This window comes from Geotrypetes seraphini, chromosome 6 (genome assembly GCF_902459505.1).
Source record: "Geotrypetes seraphini chromosome 6, aGeoSer1.1, whole genome shotgun sequence".
NCBI classification, from domain to species: Eukaryota; Metazoa; Chordata; class Amphibia; order Gymnophiona; family Dermophiidae; genus Geotrypetes; species Geotrypetes seraphini.
In genome coordinates, this window is record NC_047089.1 from 336,025 (window position 1) to 363,541 (window position 27,517).

At 43.4% G+C, this 27,517-nt stretch overlaps 1 protein-coding gene across 8 annotated transcripts in view; it reads right to left on the reverse strand.

Annotated features, from left to right (window-relative positions):
- Positions 1-3,854: 3,854 nt before the first annotated feature.
- Positions 3,855-27,517, reverse strand: part of TRIM3 (tripartite motif containing 3) — a 169,691-nt gene continuing 146,028 nt past the window's right edge. For 7 of the 8 annotated variants that reach the window (XM_033950641.1, XM_033950640.1, XM_033950638.1 and 4 more), the window contains 2 exons: positions 14,314-14,454; positions 3,855-8,887 (listed from right to left, as the gene is read on the reverse strand). In XM_033950641.1, the coding sequence (XP_033806532.1) occupies positions 8,735-8,887; positions 14,314-14,454 (294 nt within the window). In that variant the 3' untranslated portion in view covers positions 3,855-8,734. Of the gene's footprint in view, positions 8,888-14,313; positions 14,455-27,517 lie in introns of those variants that run through there. The other variant, XR_004539999.1, reaches the window with a different exon arrangement.

The window sequence follows — 27,517 nt, forward strand, 5'->3', positions numbered from 1 at the left end:
GACTGGGCCAGATTGGCCTGAAGTTTTATATTTCACTAAACCTTTGCATTGAAAATACAGTGGTACCTTGGTTTAAGAGCATAATTCGTTCCAGAAGTATGCTCTTAAACCAAAACACTCGTATATCAAAGCAACTTTCCCCATAGAAGATAATGGAAAGTTTAACAATTCGTTCCAAACCCCCCCCTCCCCCCCGAGGCTACCGGTGCTGCTCCATCACCCCCTCCCCCCGCTCTAACTGGTATTGCACTCCCCCGAACAGGCATCGCAAACCCCCCCCCCCCCCCCGCGAACCACAAAGCACCCCCGTGCTGAAAGCGGCATCCACCTGCCCTTCCTCCCAAGCACGGTCCTTACCCCTTCTGCTTGTTGTAAGGGTGAATGCGAGCTCCCGCCTCTTGCCTGGGCTGGGCCTTGAGCATCTCACTTTCCACGATCACATCAGCTCGGTTGCTAAGATTTTCTTTTTCAAACTTCGTCTTATCCGCTCTCTAACTTCGATTCTAGAGACAGATGCAATCAAAATTCTAATTCATTCTCTAGTTATTTCTCACCTTGATTATTGTAACTCTCTTTATAACGGACTTCCTCAAAGGAAATTCGACGCTTACAACTAATTCAAAACACAGCAATAAAACTCATCTATAAAGCTGGTAAATTTGACCATGTTACCCCTCTTCTGAAGGAAGCACACTGGCTCCCCATTACACACCGTATTACTTATAAAACCATTCTGCTCACTTTTAAAATCAGACTTTCTCATCTGCCTTCATACCTAGACAAGCTCCTCATCCCACAACGCTCAATACGTCTCCTGAGGTCAGCCGATCAGAAACTCCTGTCAATTCCTTCTATAAAAGATTTCTTCTACACTAGGAAAATAAACTTCGCAGTAGTAGCTCTAACCTTGTGGAATGCTCTGCCACATCTACTCCGATCCGAAAATCAACTTGACAAATTTAAGATAAGCTTGAAGACCTTCTTATTTAGCGATGCCTTTTCCTGTGTTTAGATTTTCCCTTACATAGATATATATATATATATTTTTTTTTTCTCCCCTTTCTTCCATTTTTCGTCTTTTTATATTCAACCAACTGCTTTTATAAAGCGATCCCACCCTATTTGTTTTACCCTCTTCCCTCTCTCGCCTTTCTTCTTTTAACATGTAACTTCCCCCCATCCTTCCCATTCTCCCTCACCTTCAAGTCTGTCTAGTTAATGTCTTCAGTGTGCACTTTCATTATTTTATATTTATTTACTTATTTTTTCCTTTCAAATTTTTATTGTAAACCGGCCAGATACTTGTTGATGGTCGGTATATTAAAAGCCAATAAACTTGAAACATGCTCAAGGCCTTCTGGCTCTCATTCTCTCGGAGATCTCGTTCTCTCCGAGTGAACGAGAGCCAGAAGGCCTTGAGCATGTGCAGATGCTCAAGGCCCAGCCCAGGCAAGAGGCGGGAGCTCGTATTCACCCTTACAATGAGCAGTAAGGGTAAGGACCGTGCTTGGGAGGAAGGGCGGGCGGATGCCGCTTTCAGCATGGGGGTGCTTTGCGGTTAGAGGGGGGGGGGGAGGGGGGAGGTGCTCGTACACCAGAACATGCTCGGTTTGCGAGGCAAAAGTTTGCTGAGTTTTTTCCTCGTCTTGCAAAACACTCGCAAACCGGGTTATTCCCAAACCAAGGTTCCACTGTATTGCTATTCATTACAAATACCTTGGCAAGAAAATCAGATGTATAAGAATAAAATTTGTCCTTATTGTTTTCTGGACATGCTTGCAGTGGTGTGTCTTTTGTTTCCCTTGCCTGATTTTTCCAAGGACATTGGAACCTATTGGTTTTTACCTTAGGCAGCTGCCTAGGAAGGCCTGAAAGATTCCCTGGTTAGAGGTAACACGCTGTGTGCATGTACAGTCACGGAGGTCCCGGCTCGCTGCAAGGATCAGGAGCCCGCGGGTTGTGATAAAGTGGTGTCAGGAGTGCGATTAGTGCCTCCTTCAGGCATAGAAAGTAGTGGCAAGTGGGAAAATTTTTTTTTTTTTTTTTGGTCTTGCACACCCCTGATATTTTTTTTGCATTCTGCCAAGAGGGCAGTAGTGACTCCAGCGGACTTTGGATTGGACTATCATTTTCCTGTAAGCACTGAACCTCCAGAGCCAGCGGAGACCTACAGCAGAACAACGCAGAGGATACCACCATGGCAAGTCAGAGGAGAGAGCCCCAGGAAAAGACAAGCATACAGCCAATACCAGAGGGACTGGAGGAGTCAAGCAGGGAGGAACGGTGGTCCAAGAAGAAGGGCGGTGCACCCAGAAAGAGCACGATGGCGCAGACTCACCAGTGCCCGGGTAAGCATGCCAGGCAAAGGGGCTGGTGAGGGAGGTATTAGGGAGCATAGACCTGTGAAGGTATCGCACTTGGGTCTTGTTTTCTCTTTCACTTCTGTTACAGATCAAAGATGGATCCACAGGTGGTGGCAATATTGGCAGGACCTCTTACAGACATGTTAAAGAAGGGAAGCCCAGATACTTTAAGTTGGGGGGTCCTTGCTAGTCGGGCTTTTGAGGCTCTTAAGGAAACGTTGTGTACACAGCCGGTGTTAAGAGCAATTGACTTCACTCAACCCCTGATTCTTCAGACAGATGCATCAGGTATGGGGTTGGGGGCAGTGTTAAGTCAGGAATATAAAGGGGTAGAACATCCGGTTCTGTATCTCAGTAGGAAGCTCCACCCGAATGAACGAAAATATGCAACTGTGGAGCAAGAATGTTTAGCCGTAAAGTGGGCAGTACAAACACTTGAACATTATTTACAGGACAGGGAATTCACATTGGTTACGGACCATGCTGCTTTAAAATGGTTGAATACTATGCGTAACAATAATGCTAGGCTTACGCGCTGGTATTTGGCCCTCCAAGTGTTTAGGTTCCAGGTAGTTCATCGGCCAGGGAAACTGAACACAATGTTGAGAGTCAGCGTTTAAGGGTGGGGGATGGTGACTAATCTAGCTCTCTTCCTAGCTTTGACACAGGGTTAGAGAAGATCAGTTGGCCCTGCAGAGTATGAAAACGCTGACTTCCCTTGGTCTATGCCTGCTGAGCCAGACAATATCGACCAGGGGGTTAAGAAACTACAGCTCCCAGAAGGCCAGCCTCAGCACAGGAAGTTGTCATTGAGGCAAGCTCAGCTGCAGAGATTTTTCTCCCTTCCCCCTCTTCAGGGCAGGGAGGGGCGAGTTAGAGGGGGTTAAAACAGAGCAGCTGAGACAGAGAGGAGGATATTTTTATTTCAGAGTATTTATGAACATATTAATTTATCATATTTTATTATTGTTAATTCATATGTACTTTTTTTTCCAGAGAAAATGTTAATTATCATTTATATTCTGGGTTTTTTCAAAGAGGTCAAGGCAGATGACTTTAGTAATTCATATGTACTTTTATTCTATGCAGACCCCTGATGCAGGTAGATTTGCTGAAACATGGCAGTGTCGGGTTTCAATACATTTAGTTTGGTTGCCTGGACTTGAAGGCCCTTTGTGCTTTTTTCTTTCTTTTGTGTGGCTCGCACTTTGTTTTCCTCTGTTCTATTTTGCAGATTTGAAAAAGAAACATATTCTATAAACACAATTAAAATAACCAGAGCAAAATCTTGTGAATAATTTTATTGAAGGAATATTTTGTACATACAGTAAAATTTCTGTCCACTCACTCAGTACCCAGAATGCACTCTGGTACATCTTATCTTTAGAATACGAAGCTCTGTACATCAGTGATACAATTTCAAGATTAAATGTTCACTGCCTTTGACTAATTCCAACATGAAAGGAGATACAATGTGATGGTATATTACCAAAGTCAACTCCGACTTCTACAGTTCTCTTCTGTTGTTTGTTGGGTTTTGTTTTTTTTTTTTTTGGTAATACTGGGGACTTCAGGTTAAAGCAAACCTCAGAGGTTGGTTAGGACTGGACTAGGTTTCCTGAACCCATCTTGATGACCACAGAGCATCTCTAGAATAAATATGCATGTTGTATATGCTGGATCTCCAATGCAAGCAGGACAGGTTTGTAAAGCCTTGGATTAGTAAGGGTTAGGTTTAGAATTTAGGAATAGGATACAAGTCGATAGATAGGTTTAATGATGTGGCATAGGTCAAGGGATAACGAATAGGCATTAGGGATAGGGTCTGTGATGGGATGAGATGGATAGATATTAGGGCAAGTGTTTTGAGATGGATGGGGTGGGGAAAAGAGAAAGGATTATGGAAATATGGTAATGGGCTAGCATAAGAAATTGAAACAGGGAAAACAGACAATTTTAAAAGATAGAGTCAGGACAAAGGGATAGATTGAAGACCATTGTACCAGGTACCTCAGCATAGATTCTCTGACCTTTCTTACAAGCGGGATATAGCTACTGACCTTGCTTTTAAAATCTGAAAAAATATAAAATGGATGTTTGTGGTATACAATAATTAGTTTTTGTTAGTAACATAATTACACTCTGACTTCTGTACCCAATGAAGCTGAAATATTGTTTCTCTGTCAACCTTCCCCATCCCTAAGGGGCATCAATGCTGCTACATATTCTTCTACTGCAATACAGAAGCATAATATGGTACAAGTGTCTCATGAAAATACGACATTACACATTCATCACCACAATATTGAGGCTTGCTTAGAAATGTTGGCTCATTTACCTCCTGAATGTTTCCTTTCCAAATACAAAGATGAATATTCACCACTTTCATAGATTCCCATTTTGGCACCTGCTTTAAAAGGCTGGGGTATAATGGTGATAGTGGAATGTGGTGCTGGGGGGGTACAAACTAGCCCAATCCAGCAGGCAGACTGCAGTCTCCTACTCTGAAAGGGGCAGATGCTTAAGAATCCCTAGCATGCAACAGCAGTTCACTTTGAACCTGATTTATTAGAGATTTGGCGGGATACAAATCCTTTATTTAACAAGAGAAGTGCAGACACCTTCCTACACCAGGAATAACACTCAACAGCAAATTCAGCTCCACAGGATGGCAGGCTAAAAATATATTATATTGGTCTGTTGTGATATTTTCTGTAAACAGCATTATTTTTCTGACTTCAGAGCAGAATGATAAGCTAGAGGATTCTGTGTGTCAGGAAAAGGTGATGGGATGGAGTCAAGTGTCTACTGTTACAAAGTGAGATCGGCCAGTTGTGCATCAGTAGTTTCAGTGTTAGATTCCACGTGATGTATAATTGTTCATGTACATTCATTACTTTAACTAAAGTGCACCATAGAAAAATAAAACAAATATCCATAATCAGTATATAAAAACATCAATAGTGCCTAATCAAGTCAGGTATGAAATGAAATGATCCCTTCCTATCGTCCTAGTGCAGACACAATAGTACAAAACCAAACCCAAAGATAAATAAAACAGCTGTACATACATATAAGAATATATTACATATGCTGTGCTTCCTTTTCTTCCTCAAGACTTAGTGCTTGTCAATGCTCTTCTCCCCAAAGACTGGGGCCCATCCCGTTCTACTCTTTATTACCCCAATTGGACAGCGGTGTATCTCTTTCCTCAGCCTGAATATGCTTTCCTTTGTTATCAACTTCCTCTTTCCCAAAACATAAGGTTCTAGGGATTTTCACTCTTTCAGTTCCCAGCTGCCTTCCCAGAAACCAGGGTACATCTATTGTTAATCCTATCCCAGTCATAAATGGGTAACACATCCATTATTAGCCTTGTCTTAATCCAGTTCCTCCCTTTTCCACTGGTCACCACTACTTCTGTCTTGGGAACCTCCTTTTTCAGGTAAAGATTCACAATACTATAGTAAGTTCTTGACTTTGTTCCCTATATTTATTACTGTTCTTCACATAGGAAGGAGGCTCACAGTTACCACAGTTATGTTTGCTAATGGGATATAGTTTTCCTCTACTATTGCTCGGGGATAGAAATCAGGAACTTCAGCAAAGAGGAAATCAGTAAATCATTTCTTTCTATGGCACCTTCCTCTGCTCCCCATATCGGATGCAACTGCAAACCACTACAGACTGGGAACTAATGTTTGATGGGTCACTGTGCAGAAAAAAAGCATTTTGATAATCTCTTTTATTCAAGCAGTAAGAGCATCTTTATATAGATCACTGTGCATTTCTTTGCATAGTCACAGAGGACCTAACTGTGCAATATTTCACTAGAAACCTATATAGTAACAAATGTTTAAATCCAGAGAAAGAATATTAGCTAACAGCAGGCCTTGATTCCCAAAGGTGTGATATTTTACAAATGCTGTATTTTTTAAATCAGAAGCCAGTTTAAAAACTTGCTACAGGTAAAGAGTATATGTGCTAACACCTACTTTTGTGTGAACACAAAACTGCTGGAAATGTGCACATAAAGATTTGAAAATACAATTTATGTTCATACTTTTCCTCTTTGACCTATCCAGGCCCAGGACAGCCTCCTTGAACTATGCAGTGAGAGACTTAGATAAGAGACAGTTGTGCTTTAAGAAAATCCGCAGCACAGAAATTGTTCTTAAATCCTTCATAAATGATCTGCTGTCCTGTCCTTATCCTATTGGACTCAATAGGGGACAAAATTAGGAAGTGGCTCCAGCAAAAGAAATTGTCTTCTTTGTCTCATCCAGTCTCCTGCAGAGAACCACAGGCTTCTCTGCTCTCTCCTTTGCTTTTCAATCTTTGTCTGCAAATGGTGACCAGATCATCAGATAATGTGAAACTCCATGTATTTGACAATGATGTACCATTCTTTATTATGCTAGGGAAAGTACATGACAGGATGATGGGAAATAAACTCATCTTAAAAGCCTGAAAGCCAGAGTAATGGGAAGAATCTCTCTATTTTGTTTAAATGTGAATTTCCTAGCAAAGTCCTGCAGGCATGGTTCACCTGTCTGATTTTCAAGGCAGCCAATGGAAAGCCCGAGATTGATTTGCACACGAGTCTCCAGGGCATGCAGATTATTTATGCTGGTCTCTCAAGGATAGCAATATAAAAACGATAACTTATTCAGAACTCAGGCACCACATAGAGTAACACCACTTCTGAAACATGAACGACTAGTTCCCAGTCCAGTTTAGGATCACTCTTACAACTCGAACTGTGCCATTTATATCATGAGTTTGCCTGCTCATGCATTAAGATTAGCTGCTGTCAGAGAAGAAAGGGAGATTAGGGAGAATCAGGCAGATGTTAATGCTTTTTGTACAGCTGAGATTCTAGTCTGCTAGAGTTTGTTTACCCACTAGATCTCCTGTCTTCATCTTTTTTCCTCCATCTATCTGTCCTTTCCCTTTCCACTTCTTCCCTCTCTTACTTCTGTCACTTTTGGCAACCTTTTGCTTAACCACTTTCTTTCCTGTCTTTCTCTTTTTGTCACCTTCCAGTGTGGGTGGTGTCTCCAAATGAATTAGTTTTGCACATATTATAATGGAAATGAATCTCATTCCCAAGCCACAAATGCCTGTATTAATACTTGCATTGTGGCAATGAGACCCTCCTTCTGGAGATAAGAGTATATAATACGTATAGGCAACACATCAAGGATAACTTTGTAACTGCATTTTAATTATGCCAATGGTGCCCAATATAGTTGGACTATTTCTATCTTCACACTCTCTTGGTGTCTGGTTGTGTTTCTAGGAATTTGAGGAGCAATGTCTCCAAATGGGTTACTTTATGCATACTATGACAATACTTTCATACGTACATTGACACTTCTGCCTCTCACATCTTTTCTCACTCTGTTGTTCAAACCCTCCTCATTCCCTGTCTTTCCTCTCTTCCCTTGTCCAGGGAAGGCTGGAATTATTTCCAATTTATAGAGGAGAAGTGGCTAGTAGCTACAGATTTGCTCACTGGAGCCTATGAAAATCTGCTCTTTCTTTATAGGCAAAATTTGCATGTAAGAGAGAGAAGTTCCCTAACTCCCTCTGATAAGCTACTGACCTCATTTAAAGAAGGAAAAGATCATCCATCTGCTAACAACAAACACTCATGGGACCCACTTCGCAAGGGTAAAAGGTAACCTGCTCATGTTATCTGTCACACCTAGAGGGGAGGGTGATGGTAGTAGAACAGGACATATTCCCCTCCCCAGATACAGCTACAGCACAGAGAACACTGTGAGCAGTATGACAGCTCTGTTTGCCATCCCAGAGGTACAAGGGTTCAAACAGAGCTCACCTGCAACTTTGTACCAGCTGCCTCCTTCCCCACGGTACACGGTATAGCATCTTGCAAAGTGGCTCAGTCTGATAAGCACAGTAACAATACATTCAAATTTAAGGAAAAAAACAGAGACACTAAGTGATATGGCTGTATTTTGCCTTTTTCCCATGTAATACCTATGATGGTAAATATTTTGGTGATGGTTGGCTGTGGTTTAGTTCTCCAGCCCTTGGAAAGAATTGGTCAAGAGCTCCGAGCCTCTCCATAGCTTGTAAGTCCATTCTCTTTTCTGTCCTGCCTTCTGACTTTCAAGCAATGATCATCTTGCAACATATTCAATGTCTCCTATCATCCCACTGTACTGTACAGTTAGAGAGAATGAAAGCTCAATCTGAAGAAACATCCTCTTGCCATTGAACTCTGTTCCCTTTCTCTGGCTGGTTTCAGAAAGAAGTCTGTACTGTTGTTTTTATATGTTCCTCTACTATGGCTCAAGGATAAAATCGGAGACATGAAGGTGATTCAGCCCCAACTTCCTCAATTACTGGAGGTAGCGATATACCTTAAAGCAGTGATTTCCCGAGTCAGCGACAATCACGTGTCCATCTGAAGTCAGAGCAAGGCCTTGAGGTCCATAAAGAGGGTCTGCCATTGTGTTAATATAGGACAGAAAGGAACCTGAGCTGTCAAACACCTGAAAAAGAGGGAAAAGAACATTGAACAGCTGGAATAACCTCAGAAAGCCATATTTCGACCCTGGAAATGCTCTGCAAAAACCATTTATTGATCGCTTGTTTGCTTAATTGATTGAGATTTTTTTTTTTAAATATTTAGATATTTATTGAATAAACTTTTGTATGTTACAAATATCATCCATAATACAATATCAACTACTCCCCATCAGCCGAGTAGGAGCAAATAAAACATACAGTTGAACCATGTTTTGAAATAACAACTTAATCCCGCTTCCTGCCACATTCTTAAAACTCGTTCCATTATATTCAGTCTAGTCCCAATTTCTCCCCATAAGTCTAATTCCCCTTCCACAATATCCCCCTGTCCCCCCCCCTCCCAGTCCCCATGCTTCTGGCGGCCAACAAAACATGTAAATTCGAGAGGTCCCTTAAAAAGCCTCCAATATTTCTTCCAATTTATTCCATGTAAACAAGTACGTTGTGTATATATGTCGCTTCTTAGCCAGTGCTATTTCCATCTTACCAATCGATAGCAGCCGGTTTACCCATGCAGTCTGTGAGGGAGCTGCAACATTTTTCCAATGGTTGGCAATAAGACATTTCGCTGCCGCCAAACCCCATCTCAAAATTTTTGTTTGCCATGATCTTTCCCTATTATTATATAGCCCCAAGAGACAGCTCTGAGGAGACACCCTCACACATTCCTCCAGACATTCAGATAGAGTGCTAGTCACATATAACCAAAATGGTTGAATGATCCTACATTCCCACCAAATATGCATAAAGGTCCCCTCATGCAGACCACATCTCCAACAAAGTGCTGATGTTCCAGGAAACATTTTATGTAGTCGATCCGGAGTGAAGTACCATCGTGTTAATACTTTATAAGCATTCTCCTGTAGCAATGCACAGGAAGAGAGGCTTTATAGGTTTCCCTACAAACTGTTTCCCAGTCTTTAATAGACATCCGTATGTCTAAGTCCCTCTCCCATTGTTTTCGATAAAGGTAAGTAGTAGGCGAGCAACCCCGCCTATATTAATATATCACTGATAATGGTTTCGGAACCCTCTGTAGTAATAACCAAAGATTTTCTATCGGTTCCTTTTCTAAGTGGAGTCCCGATCCCCAACCCTGCGCCACCATAAAATGTCTAATTTGCAAGTATGCAAAGTAGTCATCCTCTGTTATATCATATTTCTGCTGAATATTGGTAAATGACATGATCCCATCCTCCCCCAGTAAATCTCGAAATTTTCTGATCCCTTTTTGAGACCATCGTTGAAAGGCTCGATTGTCTCGGCCTGCTGGAAATAAAGATTCAGTAGTTATATTTGCCATTGAGGAGACCATGGCCCCACCACCCATCTGTTTACGCATTTGATTCCATAAACGCACCAAGTGCTGCACAAAAGGGTTTGATATGCTCTGGACCCATCTACTCTGCGACCCAGAGGACCATTGCTTAGCTTTCAAAGGTTCCTCTTTACTATATAACTGTTCCAGTTGTATCCCACTTTTATATTCCCCCATTTCCCAGTCTAGCACTAGTTTCAACTGTGCCACCTGATAGTACCACACCAAATTGGGTAATCCCCTCCCTCCTACCTCCCTGGGTGCCCACAACAAGGATTGTGAGAGTCGTGGTGATTTACGTTGCCATACAAAACTTCGTATTTCTTTTCCCAATCTCTTTAACTCTCCCAAAGGGACCGATAGAGGCAAAGTTTGAAAAAGAAATAACAGCCTGGGTAGTACATTCATTTTAATAATCGCTATCCTGCCCCACCAGGACACCCAGAGACTGTGCCACCGTTGTAAATCAGTTCTAATTCTATGGTAGATTGGCAAGTAATTCTTTTCATATAGTTTTTGGAGATCCGAAGGGATATAGATCCCCAGGTACTTAATTCCCTGTTCAGCCCATTTAAAGGGGAATGTATCCCGTAACGTATTTACCTCACTCTGTGTCAGAGTCAAGTTCAAAATTTCAGTTTTCTCTAGATTTACTTTGAACCCTGAAATCTTCCCATAAGTATCAAATATCGTTAAGAGATGAGGTATGGATATCTCAGGTTTTCCCACATATAGAAGAATATCATCTGTAAACATCGCTATTCTGTGCTCTACTTCCCCAGTAACTATCCCAACCAAGGATGTATGATGTCTTATGGCCAAAGCCAGGGGTTCAAGCGACACCGCAAACAATAATGGGGAGAGAGGGCATCCCTGTCGAGTTCCCCTGAAGATAGGAAAAAAGTCAGTGTACGATTGATTTATCCGCAAGCAGGCCCTAGGTGCAGCATAGAGGGCCCGAACCCATTCTCCAAACATGCCTCCCAGTCCCATCCTATCCATCACATCCCATAGAAACCCCCAGATAACCCTATCGAATGCTTTCTCAGCATCCACTGATATCAGAACTGCTTTATCTCGGCCTCTGCCTGCTTCCCATAGTAAATTTAAAGTTCGCCTGATATTATCGCTCACCTGTCTCCTCTGTATAAATCCCGCTTGGTCTTGATGTATCAGAGATGGCAATACCTTTCCCAACCGTTGAGCTAAAACCTTGGCCAAAATCTTTGCATCTTGATTCAATAGTGATATGGGTCTATACAATCCACATAGCAAAGGATCTCGGCCCGGTTTGGGTAGTACAACCACCCCTGCTTCTCCCATCGTAGGAGGCAGCTTACCTCCTGTAAATATTCCATTAGCCACTCTTACCAAGAGAGGCCCCAGTTGCTTCGAGAATTGTTTATAATATCGGCTAGTGTACTCGTCCAACCCCGGTGATTTTCCGCTCTTTAGCCCGTCTATCACCCCTATGATCTCAGAGAGTTGTATCGGTTCCCTTAAATATTTCTTATCCATATCTGATAACTCGGGTATCTGTAGTGAGTCCAGAAAGACTTTCTGTTTTTCCCTTTCCCAGGTCTCCGGTTGTCCATATAGCCCAGTATAAAAAGCTTGGAATTCTTTTTTAATTGCTGAATCCGTGACCCTTACCTCCCCATCTACTCCTCTCTTAATTCTCGTGATGGTGCTTCGAGTTTGCTTAATCCTTATATATCTAGCAAGCTGCGCACTAGCTTTGTTACTATGTTCATAGATATTTAATTGAAATCTTTCGCGCAATCGCTCTGTTTCCTCTACCTGAAGTTGATATAATTCATCCCTGATTCTTTGCAATTTTACCAATGTTTGGGATTCCCCCTTAATCTGGTGTTGCAATTCCAATTGGGTTAACTGAGTTCTTAAATTTAGGAAGGTTCGGGCTCTTTGCTTTTTGAACCTAGCCCCCCATTTAATAAATTCTCCCCGGACTACCGCTTTAAGAGCATACCAAAGTATAGCTTCAGATACCGCCCCATTATCATTCAAGGTTAAATAGTCATTAATCACAGATTCCACAGCTGATATCACTAGAGGGGAACTCAACAGGGATTCATTAAGTTTCCAATATCTACCTCCCCCCATATCTTCCACATCCTCACAATGTAACCAAACTGGCGCATGGTCTGATACATGCATCGGTTCAATCTCCGCTGCCCGCAATCCCCCTGCATGGTTCCTGTGGATCCACATCCCATCCAATCTCGTATAGATATTCTGTGCATGTGAATAAAATGTATAAGATCTTTGGGTCCCATGTAATAAACGCCAGCCATCTATGAGGCCAAGGGATCCCATTAATGCCCGAAATGCTGCAGCTGGCTTTTGAAGTGATCTACGCCCTCCCCCAGAATGGTCTACCACTGGTTCTGGAGGGATATTAAAGTCTCCCCCCAGATATATCGCTCCCTGTACAAATCTTCCCAGTGCCCCTCTCAATTTGTGATAGTAAGCCTCAACCTTGGACAGCCAGAAATCAGGAGCTAGCTGGATAGCAATCATCCGCCTGCTAGGAGACAGAGCATACTGAAGCTGCAGGAGACGTTCCATCCAAGACGACCACCTGTTAATCAGTTCTCTATCTCCACCTGCTGGTCAATGTGTACTATCCCACTAGTCTCTGGATTCATCTGATGCTGCTGTTGCTAAGGAAACATCATTTGAAACTAAACCTGTAAAATGTAAAGCAATTTGGCTGACTTACTTTTTATTTTCACTAGTGTTACCCAATTCGCCAATTTGAATTGACTCACCGATTCACTACAGTGAATTGGACATGCCAGTTCGGTGATCAACCCTCCACTTCCCCGGTGAGACCTGACATATGGCGGGCCTCCTAAAGCAGCAACAGCAGCAGTGGTGGTGGCTGGCCAGGAGAAGCAGCGCTCTGAGCAGATTGCCCCACAGGGCTTTCCCTCTGCAGCATCACTGATGATGCAACAGAGAGAAGCCTTGGTGGGACAGGCTGCATGCAGCCTGTTGCCTGTTCACAGCACTACCTCTGTCAGTTGGCCAGCCAGCCAGCCACTATAGCCACCGCTTTGGGAAGCCCAAAGGTATGTCAGGTCTCACGGTGGGGGGGGGGGGGGAGTCAGTTTGGAGGTGCTGCACAGGGGGGAGGGAGGGATGGAAAGCTGCTGCACAGGGGGATGGGAGGGATAGAAAGCTGTTGCACATGGAGAGAGAGAGGAGATAAGAAGAATTGTTCGACATGGGTTGGAGGAGAGGAAGGAAGAGATACAACAAAGAGGTAGAAAGGTGTGAGAGAGAAGTCCTGCATATGGTGGAGAGAGATACATGCATGAAGAAGAGGGCAAAATGTTGGCCATAGGGTGGAGAGCAGGGAGAGATGGTGCATGGGGAGAGAGAAAGAAATGTTGCACATGATAATGGAGGGGATGAGGGGAGGAAGGGAGCAATGCTGAACTAGGCAATACTAATCTTCACCAAAAACAGCACCTGAACTTCTCTGTTCTAATAATGACAATCCACTCTATTCCTTGTACTCCATTCACAACATGGAGCTTCTCCCTAGATCTTCAGATTACCTATACCCCACAGATTCCTCTCATCCTTGCTCATCTATTCCTAAACAGAAAAACACATCTCCATTCATCTCCAAGGCTCCTACATTCCAATAATGATTGCATACTTGGATAGTCGTATGGAGAAGTTTTTTGCACCTGATGTGATTGGCCCAATTGTCCCTCTGGTCTACGGGGACAGCCCAATCAATCACATGCAAAAATCTGCAAAATTAATTGGCTTTCAGCTTAGTCCATTTGTTTAGAAGTAAATATGGATGTCGACGCAAATCAGCAAAATTGAGGGTAAGACCACCCCACTTCTCTCTTAACTACACACTGAGCGAGAACCTCCTCATTATATCCCATTTGTGTACCTCAACTACCAGATATAGCAGAAGCCTCCTCCTATGTTTCTAAGGTTCTTATGTTGCCCTCTCCCCAATTTATAACTCTTTGTTTATGAAACAGCGGGAAATTCCCCCTCCCCTATCTCCATTGTTTTTACCTGTATCCGGCTGTTCCCCCAATCGGCCACGATAATGTTGCCATTGGAGTCAACGGCCACACCTGTTGGTGCATTGAACTGTCCATTCCCTTCACCGTGAGAGCCAAATTTGAAGAGGAACTCTCCATCTGCGCTGTATACCTAGAATCACAGAGGGCAGAAAGGGGTAAGCAGAAGGGGTAAGGAGACAGATTAAGTGGAAAAATAAAAGGGGAAGTTGGAAAATAGGAAGGATGATGGATGTGAGAAAATGTAAGGAAAATGGGAGATAGGGTTGAAAGGATAGACAGTTAAAAGGGGTAATTGGATAGAAAGGGAGTAGAAAGAGAAGGGAAAGGGTGTGAAGAAAAGTTATAAGACAGCAAAGGAGGAGGAAAGAGGAAATGCAGGGTTTATTCCTCCATTTTGTTTATTAATAATCATAAATAACACATGACAAGAATATAAGCAGAACACTATTTCCATCTGTACAATCTTAACTCTTTCCCCATCCCCCTACCACTGTCCATGAATGCCAATCCTCTAGACTTGATGCACTCTTATCCAAGTCTTGGAGTACTTATCTTTGGGATAGGAAGAACTACCGTATGTAAGTGAGAAAGGAGAGAAAAACCTTTTACCAGAGCTTATGTGACACAAAGTCATTACCATAAGCACAGAATACAGATACATGCAAACAAGCAAAACAATGGAGAGAGACACACATGCAAACACAGAAGATACAGAAATGTCTGTACCAACATTAAAAAAACCATCAGTAAAAGCAAAAAGATTGTTATCGCATGACAATAAGGACATACTAATCCATGGCTGACCCAGAACCTCTGCTGTACAATAATACCTACCCAGTGCACTGCGCGCATCTGGTAGAGCTATAGAAATGATATGGTAAGTAGTGTGAGGAAGGGGATTTCTGTCTTCACTGAATCTTTCAAAGTGCAGAAAGTCAGCAAACAGGCCTGTGATGTCATACCTCCAGCTGCCAAGAGCAGAGAGCTACTATTGGCTCTTTTGAAAGATTCAGAGGTTTTTTTTTTCAGCCTGAGAAACAGTGTAGAGACAAGACTGAAAGCAGTTGGTGTGAGAAGGGCAAATGAGCAGTCGGGAGTAGTGAGAAACAGTTTTTTCTCTCCGGTTAATAGTTTGGCGGGAGCTGACAGAGAATTTCTCTAAGCAGCTGGTTACCTCTATACCAGTGGTCTCAAACTCAAACCCTTTGCAGGGCCACATTTTGGATTTGTAGGTACTTGGGGGGGGGGGCCTCAGAAAACATAGTTAATGTCTTATTAAAGAAATGACAATTTTGCACGAGGTAAAAATCTTTATAGTTTATAAATCTTTCCTTTTGGCTAAGTCTTAATAATAATAATATTGTCATTTATAGCTAAAGAGACATATGATCAAGAAACTGTTTTCTTTTACTTTTGTGATTATAAATATACCAAAATAGTACCTGGCGGGCCGCGAGTTTAAGACCACTGCTCTATACATATAGCTCTGGGGATCAGTGTCCCAGAACCCTGAATGTATTGGTACAGGAAGGGATTTCTATTTGTCCTATTTACCCTCTTTTTTACTTGATAGTGTTCTTCTGGCTTGCCTCATGTGCACATAACCAGCCATAGGGTATCAAGGAGGCCAGGGCTACACAAATGAGGTCATCGAGGTAAACCAACACTTCCAAGAGATTCATATGTCTGTCTTCTCCATGACTCTTTGGAAGGTACTCGGAGCTCCTGTGAGCCCTTGGGGCATCCGTTTGAATTAGTAGAATTCCAGAGGGCAGATGAAAGCTGTCTTCCCTTTATCATTCTCTTTCATATCATACCACAAAAAGATTATTAGTCAATCTGAAAACTCCACAAAGAGCCTCTTCAAAGTCTTCAATTCCTTGACATCTACACAGGCCATCCAAGGAGGCTCAACCTCAAACCAACCAGACACAGCACAAATGGCACACTATTTCCAGGAGAAGATCAGGACTGTGAGGGAGTACTTCACTCAATCCATAAAAGATGGACTTGAACCTGGTCCAGCAATCCATACTACAGAGGATGGTATACCAGCTGATAGATACTGGCAGATATGTCCAGCCAAATTGTTGGGCTACGTCCCCCTCCCCCTCCGAGTTCCTTACCTGGTTGACTGACCTTATCAATATGTGTCTAACTAAAGGAATATATCCCAAAGCTGTGTCAGCAATTGCACTGACACCTATACCAAAAGCCCAAGGCTTCGATTTAACTAAATTTGAGAACTTCCGGCCCATCGAAGGAATACCCTGGTCTGCAAAACTGTTGGAATTCTGCGTCAGCACACAATTGACTGACTTCCTCAACCAAGTGGACAGATTCCACAGCTCGTAACAGTTTTAGAACCATGCATAGCACCGAAACACTACAGAACTGAAAACGCTAATCTTTGTTGATGCCTTATCCCAGATTGGAGAAAAGGATCCAGAGAGACATAGGTCCACCCCTAGCAGTCATTTAAGGGGGGGGGGGGTATGTGGTATTCAGCCTTTATCTGCTAGGCGTGTCCCCAGAGCAGTGTACAGCTCAAAAGTAGACACTCCACAAACAGCTCAATTTAAACCTCAAACTGAACATTTTGATGACTTTCCTTCTTTGGCACTAGAGGGAGCGGGAGAAGCAGATTTGCAGGTTTCCCAACCCCCACACAGCTCTAGGTTAGTTCCCAGCAATCACCTGCAGGCTGGAAGTAGAAACAGCCGGAAAACCTTTTCACCTGAGGGTTTGGGGCGTGGCTGCAGACTATTACACCAGAGAGCTGAACAGCTAGAGAGACAGAAGGGAAAGGAGCAGCAACAGGAAAGGCAGAGAGACTCAGGGTTGAGAGCTCTGAATGGCAGAGAACAGCTGGAAAGTATGGAGCTGACTGAGGCTGGTTTGGAGTCACCCAACTTCATGCCTCAAGATTTCCAGGACATGGAGCTGGAGCCATATGCTGAGCCATGGAATGGAGTCCTGCCAATGGAGGTTTGCTGGACTGGAGGCAAGTAATTTAGACTGCCTAAATGCTTAACTTGAACACTGCTTAACTAAGCTGACTAAATGGTTTTTTTTGGTAACTTTGAAGGTGTGGTGCTTAGAGGCACCTCTAAGAACTGGAAAAGAACTGTTTTGAATTTTGAGGTTTTTTTCCTTTTCCCTCCTGGGTGGGGGAAGGGCTGTTACCAGTCCCAGGCAGTGGAGAATTGAGGGCGAATTGCGACCATGCAAAGCACACTCCCTGGCCAGCCCGTTGGCTGCTGGGGCCTAGTGCCGTAGCACTAGCACAGGTTGAGGATATCAGCCCAAAAGTCTGTTGTTGGAAGCTTTGAAAGTTTGGACTATTAATCGGCTGGAAAGCCAGCAGCAGCTTTGGGAAAGCTTGAATTATGTGTTTTTGAACTTTATTAACTGACATTAACCCAAAGACAGTTTAGCAGTGTATTTTGTTTGTTTTGGGATTATATTTTATATCTGAAACATCCTGACAAGATTGTTTTCTTTTGATATGGAACTGATTGAACCTGACACAAGCAAGCTGGTTTGAATGTTTTGTTTTGAAGAATAAACCCAGTAATTGCTTGATACAATACCTACCTGGTGTGGCGGTGTTCCTTTCTGTTACCCCTTTTTCTTTCCTTGTGCTGCTCGTAGTGGCGCACAAGAGTTTTCTCTTGCTACCGGTGCCCTAGGACCCATTGCCCTGAGGCTGCTGGCGACACCTTATACACCTCCCAGAGAACGTTCATCAGATAAGCCACTCTTAGCTTTACCCTTCTCCTCCACTGCCAATTCCAGACTTCATTCCTTTTATCTAGCTGCCCCCTATGTCTGGGAATAAACTGCCATAGTTTATCCATCAAGCCCTTTCCCTTACCTTGTTTAAAAGCAGACTGAAAATCCACCGTTTTTATATATCCTTAACTTTACTCCTCTGCCCTCCAACCCAGCCAGATGATTAACTGTTCCCTTTAACTGTATCCACGAAATCCTGTTTATCTGTCTTGGCTGTTTAGATTGTAAGCTCTTTCGAGCAGGGACTGTTTTCTTCCTCTTTGTGACTTTCTACAGCGCTGTGTACTTCTGGTAGCACTATAGAAATAATTAAAAGTAGTAGTAACTTGCTGGAAAGCTGAACTCTGAAACTTCTGACTGCCCAACAGCTTGACGTTCACAACCAGTCACCTCCAACTCCCTCGGACACACCATGCAGCACGCATGACAGAAGAATGCATTCTGGCTCCGATCCCGGGACTGCCTCCATGGAACCACACAACCTGTGCTTGACCCACTAGCAGATGAATCTGGGGTGAGCTAGCTTCCAAGGGAACAATCCCTGAGCCCTGATCTAACATGCAGGCTTCTTCAGAGGGTTTACAGACAAGCGGGGAACCCTCCAGAAGCAGACTTTTCCCAAAGGTCTATGATCTCCCGCAGTCGGAGCTGTCCCCACAGCACGAGGATGAAAACCGCAAACGCAAAGACTGAAATTACATGACATAAAATACGAGCAGAAAAGACATGCTCCTACAGCCTTCAAACTTTCAAAAATATAAGAAGAAGAGGGCATTCGGAAAAACTGAAAGGGGACAGATTCAAAACAAATGCTAGGAAGTTCTTCTTTACCCAGCGTGTGGTGGACACCTGGAATGCGCTTCCAGAGGACGTAATAGGGCAGAGTACGGTATTGGGGTTTAAGAAAGGATTGGACAATTTTCTGCTGGAATGGGGGATAGAAGGGTATAAATAGAGGATCACTGCACAGGTCCTGGACCTGTTGGGGCCGCCATGTGAGCGGGCTGCTGGGCACAATGGATCTCAGGTCTGACCCAGCAGAGGCATTGCTTATGTTCTTATGGTGTTCACAGGGACAGTGATGAGATAAGAGGGGGAGAGTTTTAAGCCTCTGAAGTTTTAGACTTCCTACAAAGTCCTGGCAGGTAGACAGAAATAATACACTGGTCCAGGAATAAAGTGGGATTGTTCAAGAATTGGGCATTGACTGGATAAATGCTACATCAGGGAGTGCTAGGGAGGTAAACTTCCTAGATATCATAAATGACGGCTTCTTGGAGCAACTGATCTAAGAACTAACAAGAGGGGGAGATATTTTAGATTTAGTCTTTAGTGGAATGCAGTGTGTAGTACAGGAGGTAACTGTTGGGCATGGTTTGGACAAATTCATAGTATCATAGTAAATGACGGCAGATAAAGACCCGAATGGTCCATCCAATCTGCTCAACCATACATGCTCCATAAATTAATCATTTAATTTAAACGGTCCTTTTTCTCAGATATTTCTGGGCCAGAAACACAGAGCCCTGCCCGGTAGTGTGCTTAGGTTCTATCTCCGTCAAAGCTCACTCCAGACCATCTTAACCAACCCAGCCATCGCAGCACTCTCCAGCCCATCCTCAACTGAATGTCCATACACGGGACACAGATCGTGCAAGCCTTCCCAGTACTGGCCTTAGTTCCTTCAATATATATCCATTATTTTCTGATTAGAGATCCTATGTGTTCATTCCACGCTTGTGTCAGTCCTAGCATTGCTAGAAATCAGCAGTTTTGGTTGCCATAACCAATGTCAGCAAAGGCCTATGGGAAATTATATCAATCTGACTCTGGAATGTTGATGCAGAATTCTGGGCTCCTGCACAGAATTCACATACATTAATCATCCAGCCAGACTGGATTGTTTATCAAGAAGATAGGCTGCTTGAATGGGACAAAGAAGCCAAAGACTAATCCCATCTACCACGCCTGCAAGTATCACACCCTCCTTATCAATTAAACTAACCATTGTTTGAAACAGTTTACAAATTCTAAACAGAAAGATACTGGGAAATACAATAGTTTCTATATTCAGAATAAGATTCCAAGCTATAAAAGCCTCCTCTCTGCAACACACATGGATCTATCTCTTTCTCTGTCTATCCTTCTCTTTATCTCTGGAACCCGAAGCTTAGACCGTCACCCCGCTCTCTTGGCTCTGGTCTTTCTTGTTCGTCTTGCTCTCTCTACCTGAAGCTTGGGACATCACCCTCCCCACCCCCCTTTTCTCTCTCTCTCTTTCTTTGTGTGCTCTTTCTCTCATTCACAAGAACACAGAAGCAGTCTCTGTAATTGTAACTTTTATGAATCCTACTTTTCTGTATGCCTATTTCTATAATATATTCTTTATGCAATCATCTCTGGCTGTGCTTCTCATTTGATTCTATTCCTGGTGAATCTTCGGTGAGGGAATTGAACCTGGGACCTGGCGTTTGTAAGGGCGCCTAACATAACCCCTACAACCTAACATTGTGGGGGCCACTTCAATCCTTACAGCTTGTTTGAACTCTGTCACCGTTTTCTTCTCCACCACTACTATCGGGAGCTCATTCCAGGCAACAACCACCCCCTCCATAAAGAAAAATTTCCTAACATTACTCTTGAGTCTACCGCCTCTCAACCTCAAATTATGTCCTCTAGTTTTACCATTTTCCTTTCCCTGGAAAATATTTTGTTCTAAGTTAATATTTTCAAGTAAATGAATATCTGAATAATATCTCCCCTATCCTTCCTTTCCACTAGGTCAGGGGTGTCCAAAAGGTCGATTGCGAAAGCAACATGAGTCGATCGCATTGCCTTCGTGTTCTACTTGCTTCCCGACTCAGAAGCGCCGAGCCGACCAACTTCCCCCACCCAACGTCAATTCTGACATTGGAGAGAAAGTTCCGGGCCAGCCAATCGTTGCCTGGCTGGCCCGGAACTTCCTCTCCGACTTCAGAAATGACGTCAGGGAGAGGAAATTTGGTCGGCCCAATGCTTCTGTGTGGGGAAGCAGGGAGAGCTTGAGGCGGCGGTGGTTTGGAGGCCTGTTCCATGATGGCAGCAGAAGTGACTTGGGAGCAGGCAAGGAGACAAAGAAAGAGGGCATGGAGAGAAAAAGACAGAAAGAAAGAGGGTCAGGGAGACAGAAAGTAAGAAAGGGGACAGGCAGGGAGACAGAAAGAAAGGAGGCATGGAGAGAGAAAGAAAGACAGAAAGAAAGAAAGGGGAGGGAGAGAGGATGAAAAAGTTGGCGGAGGGAATGAGGTCTGGAAGCATACAGCAGGCTAAAAGAAGGGAAGAAATATTGGATGCACAGTCAGAAGAATAAAGTGCAACCAGAGACTTATGAAATCACCAGATAAAAAAAGGTAGGAAAAATGATTTTATTTTCAATTTAGTGATCAAAATGTGTCCGTTTTGAGAATTTATATCTGCTGTCTATATTTTGCACTATGGCCCCCTTTTACTAAGCCACAATAGCAGTTTTTAGCGCAGGGAGCCTATGAGCATCGAGAGCAGCGCAGGGCATTCAGCGCAGCTCCCTGCGCTAAAAACCGCTATCGCGGTTTAGTAAAAAGGGAGAGGGTAAGAACATAAGAAGTGCCTCCGCCGGGTCAGACCATAGGTCCATCCTGCCCAGCAGTCCGCTCTCGCGGCGGCCCAAACAGGTCACGACCTGTCTGACTCACCAGAAGGGGCCCCCTTGCCACCTTGGTTTCCCATTGAAGTCCTATCTTCCCATCGAAGTCCTAACCCTCCGGTCTTGCACATTCACGACCTGGTTGGGTTTCTATACTTATTACCTGGTTTGCTTTCTATACTTGTATTACATCCCAGCACCTCTCTCAGTATCCCACGATCCCTTTATCCCTCAGGAATCCGTCCAATCCCTGTTTGAATCCCTGTACCGTACTCTGCCTGATCACTTCCTCCGGTAGCGCATTCCAAGTGTCCACGACCCTTTGGGTGAAAAAAAACTTCCTTGCATTTGTTTTGAACCTATCTCCCTTCAGTTTCTCCAAATGCCCCCTCGTACCTGTTGTCCCCTTCAGTCTGAAGAATCTGTCCCTATCCACCCTCTCTATGCCCCTCATGATCTTGAAGGTCTCTATCATATCTCCCCTGAGCCTCCTTTTTCTAGAGAGAAGAGCCCTAGCCTATCCAACCTCTCGGCGTATGGGCAGTGTTCCAGCCCTCTTACCAGTTTCGTTGCTCTCCTTTGGACTCTCTCAAGTACCGCCATGTCCTTCCTGAGGTACGGCGACCAATATTGAACGCAGTATTCCAGATGCGGACGCACCATCGCTCGATACAATGGCATGATGACTTCCCGCGTCCTGGTTGTTATGCCCCTCTTTATGATGCCCAGCATCCTGTTGGCTTTTTTCGAGGCTGCTGCGCACTGAGCAGATGGCTTCAGTGATGCATCCACCAGCACACCCAAGTCTCTTTCAAGTCTGCTGTCTCCCAACAATGCCCCCCCAATTTGTAGTTGAACAACGGGTTCTTTTTCCCTATATGCATGACTTTGCTGAAACAAGGCTGCCCTGTGAACTTCTAAAAGCTAAGTTACTCAGCATTTCATATTCTGCTCTTTTCACTGGTTTTCAGCATTATATCTGCTTAATTTCTCTTCTCCTCCCTGTTTCTTACTAAAAAAAAAATATAAAAAAGCACAAAAAAATAAATGCTTCTCTTTCCTCTGTTAAATCTTATTTCCTCTTCCTGCATTTTTGTTTAAAATACTGTGTTTTAGGTGGTATAGAGCCTATATTTCTGGTGCCTGGGGCTCAGGGGGACTAAAGTAGGGAAAATCCTGTTATAAATCCTGTGTTTTCGGGTAGCACTGATAGAACCTGCATTTTTGTTTAAAATACTGTGTTTTAGGTGGTATAGAGCCTATATTTCTGGTCACTACACAACCAATCAAGTCACTTCACAACCAATCAAGATGACCTTTATTCTATGCAATCACTGTGGTGCTTTAATTCCAAGACATACTATTTGGAGGCTTAAGGCTTGCCCCATCTGTCTTCAACTTGCCAGTATTAAGGAGGAGCTCTGCAAACTTAAACAGGAATTGAATACAATTAAAGCAGCTTCCATCACTCCACAAAATCATACCAACTTACCACCTCTACCTCAAAGAATAAAACAGCCCAGGAATAAATGGGTCACAGTAGGCTCAGGAAGACTGCGACTGTAACACAGAAACATCCACCTTCACTTATATTACCTCTACAGAATTCCTTCGCTCCACTAATGCACTGCGATACTCAGGAAAACAGAAGGGAGGTGGGACTGGAACCAATGAAGGAAACTCAAGAGAACAAGCGCACCTTAAGTACAAATAAAAAAGCCAAAAACAGAAAACTATTACTGTTGGGGGATTCCATCATCAGAGGCATTAACCTTGGAACACAGGGCGAGGAGACCAAAATAGTGAAATGTCTTCCAGGATCCTCAGCTACCAGGAGTTCTAGGCAAATACTGACTATAATTAAGGAAGAAACTAAGGATTTTAACACTGATGTTGTTATCCATCTGGGAACAAATGACCTGGCCAACAACTCCACACTTGCAGCACAGAAACTTTTCGGGAGCTTGGTGAGGGCGTGAAACCTTTTGTAAAGACTTTAGCTTTTTCTGAAATACTGCCTGCATATGGAAAAGGAGAGCAAAGAGTGAAAAACACAGAGGACTTTAATAGATAGCTCAGAGCCTGGTGTCATCAAGAAGGCTTCAGGTACATAGTTTCCAAGTTTCCAAGTTTATTGGTTTTTAATATCCCGACCATCAAACAATTGTCTGGCCGGTTAACAATCAGCTTAAAAAAAAAGAATTGATAGTAATAGGATGTGAATGGGAATATCTTAAATTAAACATAAATGACAAAGACTTGACATACTTGAATGTGAGGAAATTGTGGGGGAAGGGAAAAAGTTACATTGTATAGAAGAAATGGAGAGAGTGGGGAGGGGATGAACATGAGGAGGGGGGAACGTTAATGTAATGAATAATGGATACTTGTCTAATGAATGAAAAAGAGGATGGGGAAATACATGGAAGGACAAGAAGCTATATTGCACTGATGGGCTACATATTACTACAGCAGGAAAAAGAAACCTTGCAGAGAAATTTAGACAATATTTTTCTAGGCATTTAAACTAGAAGGTGGGGGTGGTGTATGTACGAAGGACAATTATAGAGACCACCCCCGGCAAAAGAAAAGATGTGATAGTAGTAAAGGCTGCAACATAAGCAATATCAGCAACTCATTTCTTAGTATTGCAACGGAAAGTGAAACGACACAAAAATCCATACGAAAAAGCAGATTATCGCTGAAAAAGAGCTGGAAAGCGATGACCACAAATGCTCGCAGTCTAAGCAACAAAGTTCATGATCTGCAAGCCCTGATATTAGAGGCAGATCTAGATATTGTTGCTATCACAGAGACATGGTTCAGTGAATCACATGGATGGGATGCAAACATACCGGGATATAATCTTTTTAGGAAGGACAGAGATGGTCATAAAGGTGGAGGAGTAGCTCTCTATGTAAAGATCAATATCCAAGCGACCGAAATGCAAGGGACCTGGGGAGAGGAAGAAGCGATATGGATTGCTCTGAAAAGAGAAGATGGAACTTCTATCTACGTGGGTGTAGTCTACAGACCTCCGACTCAATCGCAGCAAATTGATAAGGATCTGATTGTGGATATCCAAAAGTTTGGAACGAAAGAGGAGGTTCTGCTGTTGGGAGATTTCAACCTGCCGGATGCGGACTGGAATGTTCCGTCTGCGGAATCGGAAAGAAGTAGGGAGATTGTGGATGCCTTTCAAGAGGCTCTGCTCAGACAAATGGTGACGGAACCCACAAGGGAAAAAGCGATATTGGATCTGGTCCTCACAAATGGAGAGAGTATCTCTAATGTTCGAGTGGGTGCTCACCTGGGTAGTAGCGATCATCAAACGGTTTGGTTTGATATAACGGCTAAAGTGGAGAGCGGCCGCACGATACTTAAAGTCCTAGATTTCAAACGTACGGACTTTAATGCAATGGGAAAGTACCTGAAGAAAAAGCTGTTAGGATGGGAGGACATAAGAGAAGTGGAAAGACAGTGGTCTAAGCTGAAAGGAGCGATAAAAATGGCTACGGACTTTTATGTGAAGAAAATCAATAAAATCAAGAGAAAAAGGAAGCCGATATGGTTCTCCAACCTAGTGGCTGAGAAAATAAAGGCGAAAGAGTTGGCGTTCATGAAATATAAAAAAAACCCAAGAAGAGGAGAGCAGAAAGGACTACAGGGTGAAACTGAAAGAAGCCAAGAGAGAGATACGTTTGGCGAAGGCACAGGCGGAAGAACAAATGGCTAAAAATGTAAAAAAGGGAGATAAAATTTTTTTAAGATATATTAGTGAAAGGAGGAAGATAAAAAATGGAATTGCTAGGCTAAAAGATGCTGGGAACAAATATGTGGAGAGTGATGAGGAGAAAGCAAATGTGCTAAACAAATACTTCTGTTCTGTGTTCACAGAAGAAAAACCTGGAGAAGGACCGAGATTGTCTGGCAAAGTTACACGAGAAAATGGAGTAGATTCTGCGCCGTTCACGGAGGAGGGTGTTTATGAGCAACTTGAAAAACTGAAGGTGGACAAAGCGATGGGACCAGACGGGATCCATCCCAGGATACTAAGGGAGCTCAGAGAGGTTCTGGCGAGTCCTATTAAAGACTTGTTCAACAAATCTCTGGAGACGGGAGTGATTCCTGGGGATTGGAGGAGAGCGGATGTGGTCCCTATTCATAAAAGTGGTCACAGGGATGAAGCAGGAAACTACAGGCCGGTGAGCCTCACTTCAGTTGTTGGAAAAATAATGGAAGTGTTGCTGAAAGAAAGGATAGTGTATTTCCTTGAATCTAATGGGTTACAGGATCCGAGGCAACATGGCTTTACAAAAGGTAAATCGTGCCAAACGAACCTGATTGAATTTTTTGATTGGGTGACCAGAGAGCTGGATCGAGGACATATGCTAGATGTAATTTACTTGGATTTCAGCAAAGCCTTTGATACAGTTCCTCATAGGAGGCTGTTGAACAAACTTGAAGGGCTGAAGTTAGGACCCAAAGTGGTGAACTGGGTCAGAAACTGGCTGTCGGACAGACGCCAGAGGGTGGTGGTTAATGGAAGTCGCTCGAAGGAAGGAAAGGTGACTAGTGGAGTCCCTCAGGGTTCGGTGCTGGGGCCAATCCTGTTCAATATGTATGTAAGTGACATTGCTGAAGGGTTAGAAGGAAAAGTGTGCCTTTTTGCAGATGATACCAAGATTTGTAACAGAGTAGACACCGAAGAGGGAGTGGAAAATATGAAAAAGGATCTGCAAAAGTTAGAGGAATGGTCTAATGCCTGGCAACTAAAATTCAATGCAAAGAAATGCAGAGTAATGCATTTGGGGATTAATAATAGGAAGGAACCGTATATGCTGGGAGGAGAGAAGCTGATATGCACGGACGGGGAGAAGGACCTTGGGGTGATAGTGTCCGAAGATCTAAAGGCGAAAAAACAGTGTGACAAGGCAGTGGCTGCTGCCAGAAGGATTCTGGGCTGTATAAAGAGAGGCGTAGTTAGTAGAAGGAAGAAGGTGTTGATGCCCCTGTACAGGTCATTGGTGAGGCCCCACTTGGAGTATTGTGTTCAGTTTTGGAGACCGTATCTGGCGAAAGACGTAAGAAGACTTGAGGCGGTCCAGAGGAGGGCGACGAAAATGATAGGATGCTTGTGCCAGAAGACGTATGAGGAGAGACTGGAAGCCCTGAATATGTATACCCTAGAGGAAAGGAGAGACAGGGGAGATATGATTCAGACGTTCAAATACTTAAAGGGTATTAACGTAGAACAAAATCTTTTCCAGAGAAAGGAAAATGGTAAAACCAGAGGACATAATTTGAGGTTGAGGGGTGGTAGATTCAGGGGCAATGTTAGGAAATTCTACTTTACGGAGAGGGTGGTGGATGCCTGGAATGCGCTCCCGAGAGAGGTGGTGGAGAGTAAAACTGTGACTGAGTTCAAAGAAGCGTGGGATGAACACAGAAGATTTAGAATCAGAAAATAATATTAAAGATTGAACTAGGCCAGTTACTGGGCAGACTTGTACGGTCTGTGTCTGTGTATGGCCGTTTGGAGGAGGATGGGCAGGGGAGGGCTTCAATGGCTGGGAGGATGTAGATGGGCTGGAGTAAGTCTTAACAGAGATTTCGGCAGTTGGAACCCAAGCATAGTACCGGGTAAAGCTTTGGATTCTCACCCAGAAATAGCTAAGAAGAAAAAAAAAAAAATTTAAATTGAATCAGGTTGGGCAGACTGGATGGACCATTTGGG